This window comes from Limulus polyphemus, unplaced genomic scaffold, assembly GCF_000517525.1.
Source record: "Limulus polyphemus unplaced genomic scaffold, Limulus_polyphemus-2.1.2 Scaffold649, whole genome shotgun sequence".
Taxonomy (NCBI): Eukaryota; Metazoa; Arthropoda; class Merostomata; order Xiphosura; family Limulidae; genus Limulus; species Limulus polyphemus.
This window is the reverse complement of record NW_013666259.1, coordinates 362039-389214: the sequence shown is the minus strand read 5'-3', so window position 1 is coordinate 389214 and position 27176 is coordinate 362039. Positions and strand designations below refer to the sequence as shown.

At 30.3% G+C, this 27176-nt stretch overlaps 1 protein-coding gene across 1 annotated transcript in view; it reads right to left on the bottom strand.

Annotated features, from left to right (window-relative positions):
• Positions 1-27176, bottom strand: part of LOC106459697 (condensin complex subunit 1-like) — a 57770-nt gene that overhangs the window by 6636 nt on the left and 23958 nt on the right. The window contains exons 10-27 of the mRNA XM_022386228.1: positions 26138-26260; positions 25106-25315; positions 22572-22659; positions 20782-20920; positions 20060-20200; positions 18990-19075; positions 18022-18188; positions 13784-14037; positions 12878-12962; positions 11848-11984; positions 10079-10211; positions 9234-9318; positions 6765-6911; positions 6279-6520; positions 5003-5114; positions 2955-3078; positions 1928-2083; positions 949-1126 (exon numbers count right to left, since the gene is read on the bottom strand). Coding sequence (XP_022241936.1) covers positions 949-1126; positions 1928-2083; positions 2955-3078; positions 5003-5114; positions 6279-6520; positions 6765-6911; positions 9234-9318; positions 10079-10211; positions 11848-11984; positions 12878-12962; positions 13784-14037; positions 18022-18188; positions 18990-19075; positions 20060-20200; positions 20782-20920; positions 22572-22659; positions 25106-25315; positions 26138-26260 — 2607 coding nt within the window. The remainder of the gene's footprint in view (positions 1-948; positions 1127-1927; positions 2084-2954; positions 3079-5002; positions 5115-6278; positions 6521-6764; positions 6912-9233; positions 9319-10078; positions 10212-11847; positions 11985-12877; positions 12963-13783; positions 14038-18021; positions 18189-18989; positions 19076-20059; positions 20201-20781; positions 20921-22571; positions 22660-25105; positions 25316-26137; positions 26261-27176) is intronic.

Genomic DNA, 27176 nt, shown 5'->3' with positions numbered 1-27176 from the left:
AATTAATCTTTCTCATAAACTAAAAAATACCTAAATGTGCCAAAACCTTTCCAAGTAGATACACAAAATCTTTATTAATAAAAATATTGGTCTTTTTCAAATATTTAACCTGTGGTCGTGTTGATGCTGTAATATATATATAAAAGATGTGTTCCATAAGTTCTTGTATGCTTACACGTTTATGAGTATACTACTGATTTTGAAAATTGAAGTCCAGCAAATTTCTGAATACAAAATATGGCTGTTTTTATCTGCATGACCTCTTTAGTGTTTCTTGTCTTGTATGAACACACATGTATGCTAGTCAATTCCTCATAGTGAAAATTCAAACTTCCATTATTATATTTTTTTATAATCTCCCAAGCAATTTCCTGTCATAAATTACAGATTAATGCTAAAAGTTGGCAAAATATTCCTTTTTTTTCCACATTCCTCTTAGTTTGTCCATTGTGGCTCAAAATCAGAGGTGTTTAAAAAAAAACACTTCAAACCTATCTCAGAAGTCCATGCTCAATAATCTTTTAGATAATCATGCATCATTAAACACTTGAAACCATATAGATAACTTAAGCTATATTGTAAATATCTATTTAATCATGCAGCTTATGTATTTTCAAAATCATACAATAACATAAAATCTGGATGATTAGTGTTAAGTTCTCTTGTGAAAACTAAATAAAAAATTTTCATAAATAAGATTCATCCAAGATAATAATGACTTTTTTTCTATTTGAAATTTGTTAACCAACAAGTTTCACAAAACTTTATCCATAAGGAAGATAAAGATCACCCTCTGTTTAAAATAAAATAAAAGCTTCACTTATAAATATCTGTCAAGAAAATGTAATTTTAACAGAAATTAAACAATGCAAGTTTTGAATGCCGATTGAAAAACCTTAATCATCACATTTAAACATGCTTTTTATAAAGGATATACCTGAAACTAACCTTTCTGCTGAGTTCGTGGAAAAAGAGTTTTGCTAGTCCAGCTATTTCTTCCTTGTTATCCACAATACACAAAGCAACATCGCTAATCTGACCTTTGACTTTCACCATATCATTCAGAATTAAATGGGTCAGAACAATAAGGGTGTTCTTACGAACTTGTACTGAATCGTCCCTCAGCCTGTTGCACAATATAAAACAACTTTGATATTACTGTATATTAAGAATAAAAAACTGAGGAAGTATTTTTTCTTTAAATGCATTAATGTACATTTAATTAACAAGTAAATCTAAGTTTGAACTTTCAAAATATGGTTAACTTACTGTAATAAACACATGCATGTACATATAGATATCAAATTTTAACCAATATGTGATAGGCAAATGCCGAGACTGCATTGTATACACACATCTTATAAATGTTACTTAGAACTTTGATACTAAACAAGAACTGAGCATTGTATTTTATATTCTATTAAAACAAAATATCAAATCAATTACTACTCGTACAAGTATTTAGAGGAAAGATACAACTATCAGATTGAACATTGTTTTTATAAGGATAATTCAAAACTGTTCACAACCCTGACACTTCACTTAAAATATATTTTACTGAAATCTGCTCAAACCTCTATAAGCAGAATCGAATTGAAAGATGTAGAAGTGGACAATCTGTCTGTTGATTATACAATGTCTCGATCTGCTTCCTGACAAACATACACAGAAGCAGACTGAAACTTTGTCCATGTCAACTATACCCTTTCTGCTAATTATATTTCTGAAAAACCTGTATCAAATTAATTTTGTATTAACTATTTGGAGTAAATTAATAATCTGATATGAATAATACAAATATAGTTCAAAGCTTTGCAACAAAGCTATTAACAGACAAAGATTGCTAGAACCACTAAACTCTCTCCAGCTGATACTTTATTTAAATGTTTATTCTCCACATTGTGTGGGCAATTAATAACAACAATACCTGCTATAAAGGTGAGGCGTCCATGGCTCAATAAGGTTAGGGAACCGAAATGACAAGTCTCCCAGGGCAATGATAGTGTTGGCTCGAATCAAAGGCTCGGGAGATTTTTCCATGATAGTGAAGAGCAGTGGAAGCTGAGACTCACAAAATGAGTGGCTAAGGCATACACATAAAAACATATAGGAAATTATCACCTGGAATTTATGTTTGTACAGATACTTCTTGAGACTTTGAACTAGAAGTTTAGTGTCAATTAAAACCTAATAACTGTGTTGTAGTTTCTTAATTAAGATCTAGTAACTTTCATAAGGTTCCAAATATCAGTCTCATTACATAATTTCAATTCTTTGAGGTTAGAAATTCTTATGTATTTAGTTTAATAAACAGTAGATCTTTACAGGAAGAAGCAAAAGTATATCAACATTTTCACATTGTATATATTCTGAACATTTATTGAATGAAAACAACTGATGGGTTTAAAAATAATAAAAAACAATAGAAAATCTAATTTAAAAAGATTAATAAAACTGCCTTAAAAGTTAGATGAGACAAGTTTAAAAGTAAAATAATTTTTGTCACTCATTATTACAAATCACCTCCTTCCCAAGAATTGAGCTAAAATAATAAAGGGAAGGCAGCTAGTCAACAGCACCTGAAGCTAACTTTTATCAGAACAAATAGTGAGATTTAACCATCACCCCTAAAATACACCCATGGCTCCAATGTAAGAAGTTTTTGTTTAATTCTGAATGGTAACAGAACATGAAGCATGTAATCTAAACTCCACAGTTTGACACAGTAACCACTGGATACACAAAGTGAAACTTAATAATATGTGTGAAGAAAGGATTTAAGTCTTTATTTAATTTTTTTATATTATGACTGTTGTATAATGATGTCTACAATAAAAAGTTTCTATTGATTTACTGATTTTATATATACTAAAATATCTTGCTTAACAAATATGGTTAGTGTTTCAATTAGTAAATTCTCTAAACACATTTGTTAAACAATAAGATTAACTAACCTAATCAGCATATACTTTGCTAAAACTAAAGCAGCTGCAGCACGAAGACGTGGATTTTTATATTTAACGGGATCACTGCACACTGCAACTATCAAAGGCCTGACGAGTCCAAGTAGATTATCACCTTCAATAATAATAATAATAAAATCAACAGAGAAGAAAACTACATGAAACAAATACAAAGTATTTCTAAATTCAGGAAAATAAAATAATTTTTTTATGATATAAAAATGTATACATGTATTGATTTACATAATTTCAAATTTATATTTTAAGAGATAACTTTTGTTGATAATAGTGTTATAATAAATATTTTAATTCACTTCATCTCTAATGTAAAGTTTTCAGTTAAATGTTCAAATCTGTCAAATCATTGCTGAATTCATACAATGGGTCTGTTAGCCAACTTGACATTTTATTTTAATGGTGAAAATGCTGTATTTTAATGACTCACTTGTTTATTAGAGTAGAAAGAAATAACAAATGCTTTTTAAATAAATTAAACTGAGATGACTTAAAGAATCAAAATGAATACTGTTTAACAATGATTCTTTTTCTACTTGAAATCATTAATGCTTTCCACAGTAAGAACAAAGAACTATATATCTCTAGATAAATGTTGATCTTTTATGTAGAGATGCTTGTATATTTACTATGATTTATATGGGAATGGTAGGCCTACCTCTAAGATTTTACTGTTCTTATTTGTTTTAGCACAAAGCTACACAATGGGCTATCATCTTCTCTCTCTCTGTCCACAGCAGAGACTCAAATCATAGATTTTAGCACTTTAAGTCTGTAAACTTACCACTGACCCACAGGGAGACTTTATACTGTTCCATAGAGTTGTATTGGCATCATAGTTTTTAACAGTGTTATAATAACAATGGTCTTAATAGTTTTAAAACCTTAAGAATTCCTGGTACTATAGAATTATTACTGAAAAATAGAGAAGTCAAAAACTGAGTAGTGCATTATGATTCTAATTTGACCACAACTCAGAAGTCTGAATGTAGCAGCATGCCAGTTTAGAAGTTTCTACTTTCAATTGAAATAAACAGGACTTTGAATTGAAAAAAATGTCTACTTTACACACAATTAAAGGTGACTAAAACATAACAAAAATAAAAGAGATCATTTTCTATGACCAACCCTACCTTGTTATCTTCCCATGAGCTAAGAAGCTAATAATTTCACATCACAGTTTTGTTTCAGTTTTTATCATCCCTCAACGGCAGAATGGTTCAACATTCCAGCATGGCCAAACTTTTGTTAATCTTTCTGAAGCAAACTGTGTATTCATATTAATAGTTTATCTTTTCAAAATGTTAACAGCCTACTGGAGATAAAGACCAGTTTACCAACTTTTAAACTTTTTTTTTAACGAGTCTTTGGAGAGAAAGAACTAAGCATCTTGTAGATTCCTTCAGAGCTTTTAGGAAGTATCAAAAAGTTGTAGACTCCCTCAAACAACTAAAGGACTTCTTATCCTTTACATATTCAAGTAGGGTATAACTTTCAAGAAAACTGTGTGTCCTGTTATCACACCAAATGAGCATTTTACTATGGTATGCAGTTTCTACACAATGTGAAGTGTGACATTAAAGAACTCTTGGTTGAAAAACATCTTGTGTGAATTATTAAGACTTTTTGGTAGTAAAACAGTTAAACTAGATTGCTTTGAGGTTGTTAATATATAAATATATGTGTATATATATATATACTTGTACAAATTTACAAGGACAAGATACGTTAGTTATAATTTTTTTTTTAAATTGTACTTTAGTCAAAAAATACTGTTTCAAATTTCTAAAAACAGCTCTTTCACTATACCTTTCAAAAATAAATACAAATAAAGCACTTGGTTATTCACAGTTATAACATTGTTATTCTAGATTAAGAAACATGGAGATATTTTAAAAGTCATAATACAGTCTCCCTCTCTCAGTGAAAACTTTATCAAAAGATAAATAATATAAAACTAAAAATTGGCTTTAGTTTATATTTAAAAAAAGAGAATGAAAACAGAAACGGTTAATACTTCCTACCTGTGACAATTTCTTTGTCACAAACTTGGCAAACATATTCAGCTTCTGTATCATCAGCCACTGCTCCAGTTAACCCCAGTTCTTCCTCAATCTCTCCTGACAATGCTTGATCCTGTGACAATCAAAACTTTTAGAACTCAAAAAAAAGAAAAAAAACATCCAAAAAGGCTATATTGCAATTATTTAAAGTTTATTAAGTTACAACTATATTAAAATTATAGAGAAATTTAATTTTTCTTATTAAAACATCAGAGGTAGATAATTAAATAAAAACAGTTTTTTAATTAAATGAACCATCAGTTACTAAAAAACATAAACCAAACAAAAAATTCATAGATAAAAGATCTTTATGTGCACTTGATTCAATAATGTACTATTTATAAGCAATTTAGCAAAAGTCAAAACCACAGTTATCGTACATCAAGTCTGATGTAACCACAGTAATCATACATCAAGTCTGATGTAACCACAGTAATCATACATCAAGTCTTATGTATCCACAGTTATCATACATCAAGTATGATGTATCCACAGTAATCACACATCAAGTCTGATGTAACCACAGTAATCATACATCAAGTTTGATGTAACCACAGTTATCATACATCAAGTCTGATGTAACCACAGTTATCATACATCAAGTCTGATGTAACCACAGTAATCACACATCAAGTCTGATGTAACCACAGTTATCATACATCAAGTCTGATGTATCCACAGTTATTATACACCAAGTCTGATGTATCCACAGTAATCACACATCAAGTCTGATGTAACCACAGTTATCATACATCAAGTTTCATGAAAATCACTTAGAAGCTGCAAAGAGATAAAGCAAAACATTAGCTTAGATTTTGTTAAACTCAACGTTCATAGATCAAGAGTTTCATAATGTTGCAAACAAGAATAATAATAAACAATAATTTGTATACTAAACTTGTCCATTTCAGTCAGAATTAATACTCTAAAAATTAAAAGATGAAAGTTCACAGGGGAGTGTTGTGACCTGAAATGTAGCCGATTCACAATGTTCAGGCAAAAGTAAAATACTTAAGAGTTCAAATCAATTACAGCATTTTAAAAATATATTAGCTATATTACAAAACAACTTAAAAACTACAAGTTTGCATAACTATTATTTAAAAAGAAGCCAAGATGTAATTTGCAAGGAAACTATTATAGATGTATATAAATTATTTTATTTCAATTTGTGTAAAGGCATTTTTTCATTAAATAGAACAGTAAAAGATAAACTTTTCATATGTATAATTCTCACCTTAAGTTTTGAATGTTCTGAAACACTAGATGCTGATTGTCTTTTCTTCCTCTTTATCAGACTTTCATTCTTCTGTTCTTGTACAAACTGTCTACGTTTTATTTCGGTAAAAACACTAACATCAAGATAAACCAGATGCTGAAGGGCTACATGGCCAGCGAATGATAGGAACCTTGCCAGTACAGCACTCTCAAGTCTCAGTTTTGAAGTCTGCTCACCAGCATCTCCAGATTCTTTCAGAGCTGTTTTATAAAATGGTCTCTGTACTATACTCACAGCCATTTGTCATCTTATAAATGCAATTCACACAACCAACACTCACCAGTATTTTTACTATTGAACAATTCTTTAAGAAAAATTATTCACAGAAACATTTCCAATAGAAACTACATGCTCAATATAGCTTTGTTTGAAAACAAGCTTTTACACTACTGCATTAAAACTAGAGCATCAAGAAAACAATCATGTAAACAGTAGCTTTAGTACCTGTATCAGGATTGTTTAGCAGGACCTGGTTAAGTTGTTTTAGTATATCTCCACAGATTAGGTCAGGATGTTCTCCAAGTTTATAGATGGCATTTACTGCCTGCTCAACCATTGGAACATAACTCGTATCATCCAATTTTAGTAAACCTATCACAAAAATATATGTGAAAGTTTACAAAATAACGATACTTTAATACATCATCATTAATCTTAAAATCTACCTCAGCAAAATATTAAAAGATCTCTATATTCTGTTAACATTACAATATCTCACGTGTTCCTATCACAAAAAAAATTTCGACAAGTTTAAACCACACAATACAAAGTACCTCCATAAGAGCACTACCGATGAGCCATAGAAACCACATTAAACATACAAAATGTTCTAAAGCATATGTTTAAAAATATACCACAAACTTCTCAAGTTTTAAGTTGCATTCAGTTTGAAAATTCAGAAAATATATGAAACAAAATAATAAATATCCACAATATTTTTTTTAATGTCTCAAAATAAGATTTTCAAAATATAAAACATGTGTTCTAACATAAATTACTCATGATCTCTAACATTACAAGTTGTATTTGTGACACAAAACTAAAAATATTCATCAACACTTTCATTACCAAACATAAGTGGAGTTCAAAATGAGCAAAATTTGAACCTTTGTTCTTTCCTCAACTTTTTCAAAAAATTCTATGAAGTTCCAAACAGGCTTATATTTTCCAATTTTTTAGTCTAGAATTCAATCTCTTTCACATTTATAGAATCAAATAATTGTTGCTGCTGTTTACAATAAAATAATATCAGAGTAGGCTGTAGCAACATAAATTAAAATAAACACAATAAACTCTTGAATCAATTAAACTGTCTATACTGAAAATATTTCTCTTTAATTAGTTTTTTCTTGAAAATAAAATCAAGTTTGTGATTTTTTTTTCTGCTTTTGCAAAGCTGCAGACTTTCTGATTAAGAGAAGTTTGACAATAATGCCTGTATTTAATTTAATAATAAAGTAGCATCACATCAATTCTATATGACAATCAATCTCTAGTATTTGTTTTACTTCTGTATTCATGCTACAAGTAATTTCATTAATGTATGTGAGAGCATAAAATTACCAGACTTCTTATAAAAATTAGGCCTCATGGCCCAGTAAAAATTATACTAATTCTATTTATTACTCAAATAGCAGACCTATTGGAAGTGAGTTTTTGGATGTAATGAGCTTAAAAATTGAGTCCACTGAAAGGTATGATAGAAACCAGACCCACAAAAATAAGAATGTAGCTCATAATAAACATAAAATCTGTATTTTATACTAAAACAAGAGTGTAACTCATATTAAAAATAAAAGATGTTTTTTTATACTAAACTGATGTTTTAACAGTGTTACTCCATACCTATATTGTACACGTTTAAACAAAAGTCTTTTTGTTGTTAATTATGTATAATTCGATATGTATACAATTACCATCTTTGTACAACTGTAACCTTGTTTCACTGACACAGTTTAATATTTTCACTTGAGAGAAGTATTAAGATCAGTTAGCATAAATCAATTCTGTTTTTGTTTGAATCAGATGTGTATGGCCAAAGAATCAATGTTTGTTTTGTTTGCAATCACAGATCACATTTATCCACATTAAAAACTTAACAAATTCATTTGAAATTTTAGAAGTTATCTGAAATAGCTTGCTGACTGACTATCCTGAAACAAACAAACAATAAACTTGTCTGTTCTCTGTTGGTTACAATACATAATTACTTTATTATAAAAAAAAAACAACCAAAAACTGCATTAGGTTGTATAATGCTCCTACAAAAACAAATACTTCATATGATAAGAATTTTAAAATGTGTAACAGCAATATTAACGATAATTAAAGCATATCTAAACAAGTAACCTAGCTTTTTGTGCTGCAGGAAATGAGGAAAAACTCAAACACCATATCATAAACATTTGCCTAGCTTCAAACCATTCACGTAAATCTTTTATTTATTACTTTAGATTTAATTTGACATTTTCTCACTTGATATTAAACAATATTGATCAGTTAATTTTTCATTGAATTTTTATGTATTTAATCTTATTTTGGACACATACTGATCTTCTGATGGATTTGGCTTTTTTATTTCAAGTAAGAGTAATGATCCTTGAATACAAGTTTGAGTGATAACCACAATTTTGAATTTTGTATTCTTAGTTAACTGTGTCCAAAGGAACCTTCTCAAGTGACCTTTCTCCACTAACTAATAAGCCATAAGACAAGTAAGCCTACTTTGCTACTATAACAAAGAAAAGTACATTCTTTATATCCCTTATGATATTTCATAACATAGATCAATGTATAACTGATATTATTTTAAACATCTTGTCTCTCTAACAGACATATTTTATGTGCTCTTCTTTCTTCTAAATTCCAATGATTATACACAGCATTTTGGCCAAATACAAGATTTATACGAACCTCGAACAAGAATGTCACTCAACTTGACAAAAATTTCATGGTCTTTAGGAAATTTTAAAGGAGGATTTTTGGCTTCTACACTTGGCTGTTGATAAAAAAGAAGAACATTGAGGTTGAAACACACTGATAACTTTTCTTATCATAAAATATTCAACTATTATCAAAGTTATGTCTTAAAAATGTCAAAATGTTGAAAACCTTATTAACAAGTTGAAGTTAAAGATTATGATAAATCAAACCTAATATGTTAATGAATCATCTAGTGACCTAATATGTTAATGAATGATCTAGTGGACATATTCAACATTTCGTTGTTTTACAAAATACAGTCTTATTACTTTAGTACTTCCTTGTTTTACAATATGCAGTCTTATTACTTTAGTACTTCCTTGTTTTACAAAATACAGTCTTATTACTATTGTACTTCCTTGTTTTACAAAATAGCAGTCTTATTACTTTGTACTTCCTTGTTTTACAATATGCAGTCTTATTACTATTGTACTTCCTTGTTTTACAAAATGCAGTCTTATTACTATAGTACTTCCTTGTTTTACAATATGCAGTCTTATTACTTTAGTACTTCCTTGTTTCACAAAATGCAGTCTAATTACAAAAGTACTTCCTTGTTTCACAAAATGCAGTCTTATTACTTTAGTACCTCCTTGTTTTACAAAATGCAGTCTTATTACTATAGTACTTTCTTGTTTTACAAAATGCAGTCTTATTACTTTAGTACTTCCTTGTTTTACAAAATGCAGTCTTATTACTATAGTACTTCCTTGTTTTACAAAATGCAGTCTTATTACTATAGTAATTCCTTGTTTTACAAAATGTAGTCTTATTACCTTGGTATTTCCTGTCAGTTTCAACAGTGTGGCACATGTGTCTCGCACTATTTGAAAGTCACCCCCTGCCTCAGGATCTAGACCCACAGATACTAGGATATCAATGTTTGATCGCACTATTTCAACTTCAGCACTGTAGAAGACAACACTAATGTTAATGACAAAGATACCAGTAAAAATTAGAAACCAACAGAAAACAAATGTTCATGTTTTATTTCATGCCTCTATCCTTCATCACTGTTAAAACTCAATGCCAACTAGTAATCTAATTTAGACAGAGGGATCCAAATTTTATATTGATAGGTACTTATGACCAATTAGAAGAGCTGTTTCACATATGGGAAATATTTTGAGAACCACACCTACAAACCCGATCTAAGGGTTTATGCAAACTTTGAAGACTGAAAACAAAGCAGTTAACTTATTGTCAGAGAAAAACTAACCATGAGTGGTGTTCCAGAGGTGGGTGAAATCTCTGGAATATAAACCAAATTCATTATTTTATAGCAAGAAAATAAAGTGACTAAACCAAATGAAAAATGATATCCATGAAACTTTAAAAGTTTAATCCCCAGATTATATAGAAGTTTTGTGCATAATTTATATTATATTAAAATTATAATTTAAAAACTCACGGACTTTTAAAAATTGAACTACTGTTCATAAAAATGTGCCAAACAATTTGATTGTTCAGTTTAACAAAATTCAACAAAGTGATAAATTGTTTTTTTTTAAGACACATTAACAGATCCAATACCCCAACACTGAAATAAATGTTTGAGTATTTTCTGTCTATAAATGAAGTAACCAGAACACTATATATTCACAAATATATAATAAGTATATAAAAAAAATCTCCAGGTTTGTGTAAGTCTTACTGATGGCTCAGTTGTCTTATAAATGTTCTAAGTTAATTTCAAAATAAAAAATATCATCATCAATTAAGCATTTTAGCACTGTCTGCCAAAATGCATCACAACACAGGAGACTTGCCATGAGTACAAAACAAAATCGCAAATTGCAACTTTAGTTATTGCCAAGAAATTTTACACATTTTAGTCCAAAAAAAAAGGGAGGCACTATTCTTTTAAAAAAAAGGTAAAGAACCATAAAAATTCTGCACGAAATATTTAAAAAACCAAGTTGCATCATTCTACTGATAGTTAAGTGTCCCAACTGTCACTGATTTTTGTTTCACAAAGTTAAGTCAATTCACTCATTTTAAGTTCAAATACTTTAAAGACAAATTTTAATATTTCATTACTTGAAACTGGTAAATGTTGGAAAGTTAGAAAGGGAACACCATTTTTTGGGGCTTCATGTTCATGGTAGCACTATACCAGATTGGGGGGGGGGGATCTATGTGCACATGGCAGTAAAAAGAGTTGACCATTTTTGTACTGTATAATGATAAACAACTTTAATGTCTAAAATCAAGATTTTTTGCTTCATACCTACACTCACGATTAATTAAGTCATCAAATTACCATTCTTAAGAATACTTACTAAAGCCCCAACAATAAAAAATGACGTATTGTTCGTATTTCTTACTATCAATTAATTTGAAGCACACCAAGTAGTACAGAATATTAACTTAGGATACCAGATTATTGAATCAGTTCCAAACACCATGATTTCTAGTTTAACACTAGTGCTGACACTTCAGATTATTGGGCCAGCTGTAAAAAACATAATTTCCAGTAAAAGTAAAAGAAATACAGTGTTACAATACTTGTTTTATTAAACTTTCTAATGTAATGTCTACTTACCCAGCAGCCATTCCGAGCAACACTAAAGCAGCATGGCTGTCGTGTGAAGTAACACTAGGCCCTCTTTTAGAGAACCGTTCCCAAAGAACCTGGATAACCGTTGAGCTCAGGTCCCCAGACTTCATGAACTCTTCCAGCTGAATTAGAAATGTTTTAACTCATATAAAATAAACATCTTCAACTTGACCACCTATGTATTATTGTATAAATATTCCATATACTGGGAATAAATCTTTAGAATTGTAAAACAAAATAAGGTATTGGTACTAAAGATTGATTGTGGTAATAAAGTCAGATTAGCAGTGCAGTGCTGCTCAAGCTTAGCATATGAATTTTGAACTAGAAAGAAGTATTTCTTGAAGCCCTTCCTTGTACATGTCATATTCAGATACACTGATGTTTAATAGAAAAACTGAAAATTCACATAAAATGCAGGTTGTGCATTGTTAAGCAAAGAATAAACTGAGCTCGAACAGCAAACTCAAGTTTGGTTTGAAATAAAAACTCTTTAATTACAAACACAGTACTCTGTTACCAAAACTAGATATTTAAAACAGCATCTCTCTCTTCACTAATTTTATAGATTATGATACTGTATATTAAGAACTGTTTCCATGTTATCCTACCCTAAAATCAAGCAAGTTTAATCAATCCACTTGATGCTTTTATATTTAACGGAGATGCCTTTAACAAAAATGTATAAGAATAAAGCAAATGAGCTGAGTGTGTGAAGCCTAATCAATAACAGAAATTTTAAATTATGGGTTCACTGAGGTAAATGATTACACTGATGTGTATATTTCTGAATAACAGTTTAGGTTTTGCTAAAGTAGAAAATATAAAACATGCTTACAAATGGCTATCTGATGTCTTATCAGAAATCAAGACCTTATTTTTTTAAAAAAACTTAAATTTTTTTTAACCAAGATACTTTGACTGAAATACCTCCAATTCACATTATGAATTATGTTCCTTTCATTTAAAACAAGCTGTGATAATAAATTAATTAGTATTTATTATATTTACATACCAAATGTTCAAGGGAAGTCCTTTCACCTAAGTTACATGTTTGAACTAAGGCCGTAAGGTTTTGAACAACAGCCACTGCCTTAGCCCTAAGATTAAAAAACAAATTTCCATCAAATAAGCTGAAATTGACAAACATATTTAAAAAATTAGATATATTTTTAATAACAACCAAAGAAAAGCAATAAGAAATGGATTATGTAAGAATCTTTAAAACTACTAAGAAAAAATATTTTTTAACACTGCCAAACTTTAGAAAACAAAACTTTTGCAAAATACATTCTACCTAAAACTGATGCATTTTTAAGCAAAAGCAAGTTATTTAAAACAGATTGCTAAGTTATTTGATCCCTTAAAATATTCATTATTTTTCCCACTGAAGACTTGGAGAGCTTTTACACAAACATCACAACTTTATTAGAAGATATCTACTTCTGCTTTAACAGCACAGCTCTTTCCGTAGAAGATATTTACTTCTGCTTTAACAGCACGGCTCTTTCCGTAGAAGATATTTACTTCTGCTTTAACAGCACGGCTCTTTCTGTAGAAGATATTTACTTCTGCTTTAACAGCACGGCTCCTTCTGTAGAAGATATTTACTTATGCTTTAACAGCACGGCTCTTTCCGTAGAAGATATTTACTTATGCTTTAACAGCACGGCTCTTTCCGTAGAAGATATTTACTTCTGCTTTAACAGCACGGCTCTTTCTGTAGAAGATATTTACTTCTGCTTTAACAGCACGGCTCTTTCCGTAGAAGATATTTACTTATGCTTTAACAGCATGGCTCTTTCCATTTTTTAATAATTGTAAGAAAACAAACTTTTTCAAATAATAGTGGTAGAATTATTCTTCAATACTTAACAAAAATCAAAACCTGTCATAATTATCTAACAGACCCAAAACGTACCTGGTATTTCCACCTTCGGGACACAAGTAAAGCCTTCTGTATGCACTAACAACGGCATCTTTAACAGCAGTTTCTTTCGACCATACTAGCAGCAGCATACGCTGGATTCCAGACATTGCATCCCGTACTCCAAACTCAAAGGCTGTGACAAAAAAATCAATGGCTTCTAGTACATCAGAGACTGTCCTCGAGCCAAGTAACTGACATACTACAGGCAGTGCTACTTGAATCTTCTGAGCAAATTGTACAGAGTCCTTTAAAAGAATATAAATTAAAATTTTGATGTAAAGACACATCTGCAAGGTTAACTTTCAATCATACAAGGATGTAAAAGAAAAAAACCTTTATTGTTCAATTGTTATAGAAACAAATGAGCAGCTAATTAAATGCTTTAAGATATGTACATTACGAACAAAATGAATCAATAGAATATCCTGACTGAAAACTCTTAGAAATATGATGATACAATATACGTACTTGAGGTAATACATTTTTTGTGATGTGGTAGTTTGAGTTGTTAAAAATTACCTTAATAACAACTGATAATGCATTAATCTGTTAGCTGGCAGAGTGCTCGCTTGTAGTGAGAGCACTCCTGATTTTTACAGGAGATTCAAAAACTGATATTACCACACAAAAACTGGCACCTAAGGTAGGACCATTCCATGGCCCTAAGACAAGGCCTGATGATGAATGTTAGTTGTGAGAGGTGTTATAAAAGTGTCTAAGTAGTAACTGAAGTGGATTAATCCTATAGCTCGGTTGATAAAGCATTCACTTGTATCCCAAGTGTTTGTGAGTTTAATCTTATGTCACAAAACTCCAAAATTTCCATATGCTCAAAGGGTTAAACAACTGACTATTGTTATTAAGGCTTTTTTTTTAACAATTCAAGCTACAGGTTCTTCCCCTTTCACAAACAAGGCCAGTCTTTAGGCCTTGTCTCAAGGTTGTGGAGCAAATACTAGTTGGTGTTAACTCCATTTTTGTAATTTCCAAGCTTGTGACCAAACCTCAGACCTGTTGTACATAAACAACTTAACTAAGAGGTTAACCCACCACTTATCGCTTTTTAACAACACAAACTACCTTACACCACTTGAATGATTCAGAACTGCATCATTACACAAGTGTAGTAAATAATGCAGATGTATGTATGAAACAAAACCCTGAAAGACAAAAAATTTTCAAGACAGGGTATTTAAACAGTAAAAAATAAAATAAACCAGAATTAAAATTTATATATATTTTCAACACAATTTTCAGCAGCTGAAAATATCTAACTTTATAAGAAAAACATTCTACAATTAACTAACATTAAAATAAATTTTCTAAACGTTTGTCGCAATTTATCCAAGTTCTATACGAGTTTAAATGCAAATATGAATACTTCAACTTTGTATTTATTCTCTGGTTACTTGCTTTTCACAACATTGATGAGATCATGCTATGCCTAATACTAATAATAAAGTAGTTACACAATAAAGCTAACATTTAGTCTCCAACTTTATCCAACCAATAATGACACATAAATCCTCATAACATTATTTAACATGTGGATTTTTGGTGTTGAAATTTGGTTCACTGTCTAGTTAACTTCTCCCTATTTCTTCAAATTTTTTTCCTTTTTGGTGAAGTTTAAGAATGATTTGACCAAGCTTTCTACAAAAAAAATAACTTCAAAAAGTGAAGCAGAAACACCTAACAGTTTTCTGGAACTACTTTCTTTAACACACTTTTGCTACAGACATTTTTTCCAAGCATGTCACGAGGTTTTAGTCAGTTACATTCAAAATTTAATTAAACTACTTTTTTATCATGGTATACAAATAAACTTGGCATAAAAATGTAGCTAATAATCCAAATTTTAACATCATATAAGTTTTAAATTTGCAAGGAAATATTTAAAAAAAAAGATCCTGAATTTCCCCTAGTATGAGAATTGTGACATTTACTACTACATTATTCATAACCAATAGAAAACCAATGTTCTGATCTATCAAATGATGTATTATACCAAGTTGCTTTCTGTATGGAGAATTATCTGTTTCGCTTCCAGTTCAAACTTTATTCCCATGGGAAACACACTGACTAGCTAATATGAATTTTTAACAACTCTTGTCACATAGTTAGAAAGCCAGAAAAACTGTGATAGTTATGGGACATTGTCTGCTTTCTGCATGTTATTATTTTGTGTTCTTTGGTGCATTACTTAATTAAATAGAAATTATTTTGTGCAGTAATACCATTAGTATAAAAAAGAAGGTTAAGTTCCATCAACAGTCAACATCAAAAAAAAAAAGAAGAAAAAGAAGACACAGCTAAGTATTTTATTTCTTATTTTCCATGTACATTCTTTGTTTATTATTATTATTATTATAAAAGTAACTAAAATGATAGATAGATTAGGTAAAATAAAGGATAATAGTAATAAAAATTGTTCACGAGGTATGCTCACAAGCAACTTGCAGGTAACCCGTGCATTATATAATTCGATAGAATAACATGAGCTAATACATGTTTGCCAAGTCATTTACAAATTTTATGGTGGAAATATTAGCTAGACATAGTTCAAAGCTATTTAGGATAAACAAATGGAGTTTCATGTTACAATTTTAAGTCATTCTAGAAAGAAAAAAAGGGGTAATGTAGATTTATTTAAAATTTTTTTTGTGTGGTTATGAGTTCAGTCAAATTGACCAACTTATACAGAGTTAGGGTAGAGAAAATAACGGATAAGATACAAAGTTTTACTGAAAAAGGTTTGAAATTATTTAGGAAGTTTTCAAGATTATGCAAATGAAATTTGAGGTTTTTCAGATTTTTAATCTTAACATGAAAATCACTTTGCATTCTTAAGCAGTCAACACTTTCACTCCATATATTCATGTATAAAGTTTTAATTAAAATACTTCATTAAACATTCTGATTTTTGTCTAAAAATGACTCTTAATGCTTACTGAAAGCTTGCAAAATTTTGTGATGATACACAAAACATATTAGAAGTTATGGTATGGAAATTATAAAGGTCAATTTGGGGACACGAACTTGGCTGATTCGACACTGATAACATAGTAGTTTAAATTTTGAATGTCATGACATATGCACTTTGACCCTCCCATGTTTACATATTTATCAGAATGTTAGTCATGGCATCCACTAAGTTCGTCTCACCCTAGTTAGTTACTCACAGAACTAGGTCAATCAACAAGGGTATCACATGTACTTCCTCATGGGAAAAACTGTTGTAACATCGAACATACTGTATAGAAACTTACAGTGATCTTTGTAGTGAGAGTGACTGTCAATCACATGGATATCACCTCCACCATGAAAACAATGGCATTATTTTTCCTGGTACATAATGTCATGTTTTCTCAGTCTGGGACAACAATGAATAACTAATTTACTTTAGAGAAGTTTAAACAGAATACAACTTGATTCAGGTTAACTTAATTTTATCTTCAACTTTAACTTGCAAATTATAATTAGAACTGTAAATCTTAACTTTAAAACTTAATATTCTATCTCTTGTTTCCAGTAAAGAAACCACACTTTACACTTGTCATTAACAATGATAATTGTTTCATTTAAATAAAGATTGTTTTACTCTGTGCAACTTGCGTCTGAGTCTCTTTGTTTGTGTCAAACTTAATTAAGGTCAGAGTTATTCTGTATTTTCTTTCTGATTACTCATTGAACACTCGGTGAAACTAAATCTACCACGATATTAAGAGAGAAAGCAGCTAGTCAACAGCACCCACAGCCAACTCTAATTGAATAGTGGAAGTTGACTACAACTATTGTAATGCACACATGGCACAAAAGTGCAAAGCACATTTTTTTGCCAACAAAATGTTAACCATGAACCCTCAAATTCAGCCTGGTATGAAAACTAATAGGCCATGCCCAATAAAACAAAACAGCATACACCAACATGCACACAATACAATGGATTCATTTGCCTTTTAAACATTGTTAAAAATTGGTATTTTTATTTCATCAGTCTACATATTCCAAAATGAAAAAAACATAACTTTCTCAAGGTTTTCTAACGGAAGTCAATAAATTCAACACAAGAATTTATAATCTTATATTACTAATCGTTAGTATCAAATTTAACATTCTAATATTAAATGGTAAAACTGATACTTAAATCCTCAGAACTCTTATAACTTTACAAAGTTATCACCGTTAGAAAAAATTATCAAATCTTTGAAATTATTGCCATAACTAACCTTCAGATACTGCACTAATATTTGTTGCTTGGTGACCTCATTCACAACATTATGTTCTGTGTTTCCACTGTCACCCAATGAATGTTCAGTTTCCATAGCAACTTCAGAAACTACTTTATCTTCCATTTCCAAATGAGGCAACTGGTTGTCACTTTGGTTACCTGAACCTATATATCAACATAAATTTGCAAGGAATTTGAAAATGATATTACAATATCTTTTTTTAAATGTCTAACATTAAATAATCATTTGTTAATTCAAATTATATCTGTTAAGAAATAAATGCTTCATTAATTAACAGCACATTAACATTCATTAATTAACAGCACATTACAATATACCAGAAAAATTATCATACTCTGTACAACAACAACAACAAAAACACCAAAAGTATACACAGTAAAAATAAAATCCCCAAGGTTTAGTTACAAAAAAAGAACTCTTTATATAACAAAGTTATAAATACGATTTTATATTTTAAAGGTGCTTACTATGTAAACAGTATTACAAATTATTTACAAAATATTGGAGAGCAAAAAGTTTCTAAATAGAATACAACTTGATCCATTTTGAATATTCTGCTGATATTAAACAGTCTTTAAATTGTGCTAAAATGCAAATTGGAAGTATTATTTCAGGTAGGTACAGGTAGAAAGAGGGAGATTGTTTATCTGTTAGAATTTTTACTGAAGCAAACTACAAATAATCATTCTTAATTTTGTACTCATGGACTAGAGATAATACTGCTTATCAACTGCATCCACTTATCATTTCCTGAGCTAATCTTGTCTAAAAAAAAAGTGGGATTTGACCATCACTCTCATTACACACACAGCTGTCCCAAAGTGTAGTAAGTGTTTTTGTGGCAAACTATGAATCTAAACACTAAGCCACATATATTCTCAAAAGAGACTGATAAAAGAAGAAAATAAATGACTTAATTTCATACTGAAATATAAATTACTTACCAAGATACAGAGACTGAAGAATTTTAAAAATATCTGGGACATCTTTATCTTTGGTATCTTCCTCTTTTGAATCTGAGAGTGTAGATCTGACCAACAAAAAATACAATTTATGCTTAGATAAAAAAAAACAATTAAAGAGTTTGAAAAAAAGCACATTATAGTTTTAGTACATGAAAGTATATGTATTTTTAACTCACTTAAAACATATTTATTGGCAGTTTTCTTACCATAAACATCGCTCGTACAATTAAGTCTCAGTTGTATATTTGTTAGTAAATGGGCACAGAACATTGCTTAACAAGAGAAGAAATTATATATCAAGTAAACTGCACTGTTTTCGATATTCGTAAAAAGCTAAACAAAGGCTATCTGCACTAGTTGTCCCTAAATGTTTAACATTGATAGAATGGAGAGATTGCAACAACATCCACTATCAACTCTTGGGTTATTCTAATTAAAAAGCAGAATTTGACCATCACTCTTAGCATACCCTTGGATCCAAAGTATGGACACGCAGTTTTTTTGCAGCAATGAAAATTTAACTCTCAGATCAACAATCCATTACATCATGCCCAATCCATGCAAATTGTAAGTGTATATTTCTACAAATACTAATTTTATTATCTTCATCTTAGATATGTCTAACCATTTCTTCCCTCTAAAGGCAAAAATACATTACATTTTAAAATGCAAGTAAAAGTTATGAAGATAAGCTTAATATAATTACTCCATTACATTTTAAAATGAGAAGATAATAAAGTTTACACTGCAAGTAAAAGTTATGAAGATAACCTTAATATAATTACTCCATTACATTTTAAAATGAGAAGATAATAAAGTTTACACTGCAAGTAAAAGTTATGAAGATAAGCTTAATACAATTAATTCCATTACATTTTAAAATGTTATTGTAATTTTTCCAGTGTCCATTTTTTCATCATAAACAAAAATAAACTCACAAAAACCTGGTTTGCTTTGCTGTGACATGTTAAAAAATTAACTTCTAATAAAAACGTTTTTTTAAACTAAAATACTTAACTCACATTAAAGTATATTACTAATACACTTACTTTAATGGTTCTTCCGATTCTTGAGACTGGACAGAAAGGAACAGCTGATGGTCAGGAAATAACTTCATTGCCTGCCTAGTAGTACAGACAGCTTTTCGATAATGGCCATCATCTAGCAGCTGACGTATCTTTGTAAATACCCTTACAGATGTAATGGGTTATAAATAGAAATTAGAAATGATAAAACAAAAGTTTACACTAATTTTACAACTCATCAGATGTAAGAACATGTTGACAGAAATAAAATATCATCTCCAGATATAAACTGTTATGCAACACCAATAAAAAAATCTAGTTTTAATATGTAATAAAATTCCTATCGAGATACTAAATTTTAATGAATTTCATTACAAAACATTAATTTCAATGAGCATGATATTAAACTTTAAGCATAATTTCCCATTTCCATTTTGATAAGCTAGCCTACACATAAAACTCAACACCACAAATGTGGCACACACTGCAAATTGAAACAGTCATAATGTTAACACCAAAAGTGATTTCAAAAATGTATACCACATTGAAATGTCAAACCATTATGTAAACAGACCATTTTGTTCCTGATATTTTGTTTTTCTGAAATGAGGCAACTGTGAGACAGTCAGAACAATTCTAAAAATATAAACAGGGAAGATTTCTCGGGAAAAATTAAATATTCTTTGATTCATTGAAATAAAAATTAAGCTTCCTCCATAGTTGATCCTTTTTTTTTTGTTACTTACTGAGATATTAAAACACTGTCATCAGTTTCTCCATCCTCATCGGTATCTTCTTCATTATTCGTTTCATTTGTCTCTTGAATTACTGCCAGTAAGTCTTGGGACATACCTTCCCATTTACTATCTAAATCACCTCCTATATCTGATAAGTAAATTTAAAACAGAAATTTGCATGAATAAAACAACACTATCTGTTAAACTTTATATGTCTGTCTTATCTTGTATTAGAGGAAACTACATTAATTTCAAAATGCACTGAATTCATAGAGAAAAAAATATATCTATTGCTCATATACCATACAATATAATTTATGAATTACAACAAGTATATTTTTAATTAGGTTGCTTTTAATACAGTTTAATTATTTCACTCTTATCCCACACTAAAAGGCTAAAAGAGATAATTTAAAAACGTTAAAGTTCTGCCACTTAGACTGATATTGAACTTTAATGTAAAAGAAATTTGGCACCTATGAAGGTGGAAGCGATAATATCATGTAATGTACTATAAAAAAGGTTTTGTTATTTAGCATTAAATATGAATTTAAACTGGCAACTGGCTGAATAAAATTACCTTTCAACTTTTAACTCTCATCTGATATAAAACTAAATATATATCAAAAGTGTATATATATACTCCACCTGATAACGTGATTCAAGCCTATTTTGTACCTACTAATGTTGTGTTGTTCTTTTAACACATGTATTAAGTATGCCTTTCTTTCAGTAGAAATCCTCATTGTATGGTATAACACTAAACATTTAATCATAGTTAAAGCTAACTATGCTATCTAAAACACCCAAATGTTATCATCTTAACAATCCAGCACAAATATTGTCAGGAAAATCTCCCTCTTTGTTAATGAGCAAAAAAAAATAAATTTTAGTATACAAGATATTAAATACGAATGTTATTAGGTGTAGAAAAAATAGAAAAACTCAATATCTAATACCAATGAATTACAAGATAGTTCAACAAATCTATAAAACAGTACTTAGCAAAATATATTTTATAAACAATAAAATTAATAAAAACTAACCAATATTTTGATATTGGTAAGAATATCAAAATCTTGTAATTTAATTGTTTTTTTCAGTTTAGGCTGATTTTTCTGTCACTATAAAGAACATTTATTTTTAAATATTTTTTTAGAACACCACAAATTTTGTCATATAAAGTTGGACTTAAGTGAATAAAAGTTTAAAAAGTCTATTACATAATGCTTCTATACTTTACATGAAATAAAAACTTAATTTCTAATTTTTTTTCTTTATTTTAAAAATGGAAAACAAACAAATTGGCAAAAATATAACACCATTCTCATCACAAGTATATTCAAATCTGCCGAAAAATTTTTTATTTGCATGAAAGAAAATACCTTTTTTTACATTAAATTATTAGCCAAAGAGTCAAACCACTCCTACATTAGCTTGATAATAAAAGAACAACAACTGTGTGTAGCAGTTCGTGAAAAAGAACAGTAAATTAAACAAACTATCAGAAGTCTTGATATTGGAGGAACTAGTTTGGAAACATTCATACACATTTTCTTTTGACAGTTTGTTCCATTTACTGTGGTTTTCACGAATAATTTTGGACCTAGTTTTGTTTGTATGTTTTCAGATACAAAGCTACACAAAGAGCTATCTGTGCTATGCCCACCACAGGTATCAAAACCCAGTTTTTTATTTTAACATGATAAGTCTTTAGGCTTACAGCTAAATCACTAGGAGGGCTGAACCTAGTAATGTTGGCATAACAAAAAATTGTAAAGACATAAAAATGTGCAAACCTGTTTCTTCCACAGGTTCATCTGGCATCATCATCTTTAATTTCTCTGCTTCCTTCTCATAATTAGCTTGTAGTTCCTCCAATGTAAGCTGGAACAATACAAGATTTACATTAACCAATCATAAGATTATTTTGTTTTCCATTTAAAAACATGTATTTTGAAATTTAAAAAAAGCATGAAATATTAGTAATGGATTTGAAAAATATGATAGCTAAATGTGAACATAATTACAGATCACGTTTTCTTGAATAAAGTATACCTGAAGTTTTTGTTCACCTTTAAATAGTTTGTTATAAAAAGTAAAGTTCTGCAGAATAATGCAAGCCTTCCAACGGCCTATCAAGGAAAAACAGGGGTAATTTTAAGGATGACTTAAAGAAAAATTTGAATAAATATCAGGAAAAAACAAGCCCTAATAGTAAAATATCAGAGGCAAAGGGCAACATGTTAATGAAATGGATGGTAATTAATAATATTTAGTAATTAATGATGTACTTACCTAGAAGTTCGGGTTTGTTATGGTTTTACATGCTTCATAGATATATTAAAGTCTTCCAATACCAAGAAAATTTACAGAAATCTGTAAACAGTGAAATCTGGAACATCAGTATCAGCCAGATTTTCACTCAAAAGGTTTCTGTTACAAAAGACTGACTTGAAAACATAACACATACACTCTTTCCTTTCCCCAAAAATAGGGAGGGACCTAAAAAGTATAGGAAACCAGAAAGTGTTTGAAGGCCTGTACAAGGTAAACAAACTGAAACTTGTCCCTATCAGACTGTGGATGTGCAGAGAAAGAGGTTTCTGACAAAAAGAAATGCTGCAATCACTGCACATTTTTGACAACTTATGAATGAAGACATTCCTAGTTACCCAGGCATTAATTAAACATTGCAAGACTTTGTTACAAAAGTACTTGAGTTTAAACTGCTTTTAGAATTTGTCTAAATCAAGGTTAACAATAATTTTATTGAAGAAAAAACAAGACCTGACCCCTTGCCAAAACATGTCATCCAACCTATAAAACAATATAATACAGTGCTAACCTTGTCAAGATGGTGTCCAAGATATTCTCCAACTAACAGTACAATGCACTCAGTGCTAACTTTGTCAAGATGGTGTCCAAGACATTCTCTAACTAACAGTACAATGCACTCAGTGCTAACTTTGTCAAGGTGGTGTTCAAGACATTCTCCAACTAACAGTACAATGCACTCAGTGCTAACTTTGTCAAGGTGGTGTTCAAGACATTCTCCAACTAACAGTACAATGCACTCAGTGCTAACTTTGTCAAGGTGGTGTCCAAGACATCCTCCAACTAACAATACAACACACTACAGTTTTAACCTTGTCAAGATGATATCCATCAGCTAACAACACAATACACTACAGTATAAACCTTGTCAAGATGATGTCCACCAGCTAATAACACAATACACTACAGTGTAAACCTTGTCAAGATGACGTCCATTAGCTAACAACACACCACAGTGTTGTCCTTGTCAAGATGATGTCCATCAGCTAGCAATATAATACACAACAGTGTGAACTTTGTCAAGCTTATGTCCATCAGCTAACAACACAATACACTACAGTATAAACCTTGTGAAGAAGTTATCCATTAGCCAACAACACACTAGAATGTTAACCTTGTCAAGATGTTGTCCATCAGCTAACAATACAATACACAACAGTGTAAACTGTGTCAAAATGATGTCAATCAGCTAGCAACACAATACACTACAGTGTAAACCTTGTCAAGATGATGTCCATCAGCTAACAACACACTACAATGTTAACCTTGTCAAGATGTTGTCCATCAGCTAACAACACACCACAGTGTAAACCTGGTGAAGATGATGTCCATCAACTAACAACAAAATACACTACAATGTTAACCTTTTCAAGATAATGTCCAAGATGTCCATCAACTAACAATACAATGCACTACTGTGTTAACCTCATCAAGATTTCCTCCAACTAAAAATAAAATTCAGTTAAAATTCAAATAACCCAACCATTATACTAGTTTATTTCTTTGTGTGTTTTATAGCAAAGCTACTAATATTATCTACTGGCATCTAAATTTTTGAACTCCTGACCACAGGGAAAACAACCAGAGGGCAGCATCACCACCAACTATTAGTCTACACTTTACAAATGAATAGTGGAATTGACTGTGAAATTACAGCATTCCACAACTGAAAGGGCCAGAATATCCAGCACCAGGCTTCTATTCTGCAACCTGCAGATTGAGAGTTCTACACCTTAACCTCCATGGTACGCCAAGCCTCATTAGTGTAGAAAACTTGACCAGTAATGGTCCAGTAACATCCAATGTACATGAAACACAGCATGCTTCTACATATATAATAAAACAAGTAGTCAGATTATTCAGCTGGAATCACAATGCACTAAATCACCCACAGTAATACCTTCAATAGGAGTTTGTTTTTTTATTTTATATGATTTTTAAAGATGCCATAAAAAGTGCAATTCTTATGATTATATTACATCTTTAATCAACAAACCTTGGCAGCAAAAGGATTCCCTTGAAGAAAAGCTGTCAAAAATTGAATAGCATACTTTCTGACACTACTGGCCTTGTCATGTAATCGTCCTGTGATCAAATGAAGGAGGTTATCTTGTCGAGGGAGTGGGACAGCTTTTTCAGTACACAACTGGTGCCAAACCTGAAGAACCTTACTTCGAACAAATGCATTAACATCGTAAATGTGATCCTAAGATGAGAAAACAATCAAACTAAAAACATTATCATTTAACCTAATTAATAATTACTTTTAAAAAATTATCTTTTTTTTATAAATTTTGGTGCATGTTTTCTTTTTTAAGTCATATCCGCAGTCTTGGCAAAAACGTGATATAATCACACTAAATGAAAAGATTTGTATTGACTGCAGCAGTACGAAAAATATGAAAAAAATTATTTCACAACTTTAAAAGGATGTATTTTAGACATTCTTTTAGCCACTATTAACTTAGTGTTGAACTTAAGTTTCTGAATCAGCTGTTTTATCATTAAATTATGTTTATAAGCATCTAAACTGTGATTTTTCAGAAACTGTGCTAGATTTGAAGGCTTATATAATTTCCTTATTTTTTCATCACAGAAAATTTAAAATGTAAAAATTTCAGTTAAACCCAAAGTACACTAATCTTTTAATTTAATTTTTCAACTGGACTTACGATTGAAGATACTGATCAATTAAACACCATTCAACAACACTTTATAGCGATAGACAATTAGCTGAATACAAATAGTGTTTAACTTACAAAAGCATCATAAGTTTGTTACAATTAATACTTCTAATGTCATATTTGTTTTAATTTCTAGAATCATCCACTCCACTGTTTAAAACAGTAACATCAGCAGCTTGTAATCAATTGACTTTTTTAAACAACACATTTTCAGTTTAAAAAGTTTACAGTGTATTGTACTAGTGTTATGGTGTGTAGTATTTGCAACATTTTAATTGAAAAAACAAAAAAGAATCAGACAAATGTACAACTTATCAGCTAAATAGAAAATCAGAAAAACAAACCTCAAGTTTGTCTAAAAGCTGATCTCTTAAGTCTTTTGATTTGCTGTCTAGATCATCTCGACTCAAGACTTTCAAGATGATCTCACCAAGGATATTAAGTACACAGTTTCGCATAGTGTAAGCCTAGAAGAGTTATAGAGAAACGCACTGAAAATCTTCCCGAACTGAAGAGGTAGCACCTAGCTCTTAAAAATAATTAATATCTTTTTTTCCACATAATTTGTAAAAATGTGATCCATAAAAAGTTTTTATTTCACCATATGTACTATTTTTGTAAAAATCACAAACCATGACATCATCTATTGTGATTAAAAAAACAATTAAAACAATATAAATTTTATAGATCAAACAATTTTCTATTTACTTTTAAAAGGCCATAACTTAATTTTGTCAAGGATACTGCCCAGAAGTAACTGGGGGATGAAGTTTTAAGTAGGTCATTAGGGCTAAATGCTAGGCTTAGGTTAGTATGTAAGAATGAGCAAATTGGCTGGTTGGATTTGTGGGATCAGTTCAGTGGAAGAAGGGAGCTTTTTGGAATGGATGGTTTACATTTAAATAGAGTAGGGACTGGCTTGTTTGCTAAGGCTATTAACTAAGCTATAAGGGAAGTTTTAAACTAGGACTAGACAGTGGTGAAGGCCAGGAAAAACTAAATGCAAAAAGAATAAGAGGCAGAGAAACGTTTAGCATAGGAAATGAGTATAGAAGTAGTTATAAGGACAGGCTTAATTGTTACTATTGTAATGCTAGAAGTATAAGAAATAAAATAGATGACTTTAGAGCACTGGTAGGGATGGAGGATTTTGATATAATGGGAATAACTGAACATGGTTAAACGTAAATGAATTTGATGACAGACATTTCTTTGAAATACAGGGTTACAGGCTATTTAATAGAGATAGAGTACTGAAGAGGGGGAGAGGAGTGGCTTTATATGTAAAATGTGAGTTATATCCTGTTGAAGTTAAGGATATTGAAGATGATAGCAAAGAGATTGAATCCATTTGGGTTTCTATTAGTGGATATAAAGGGAAAG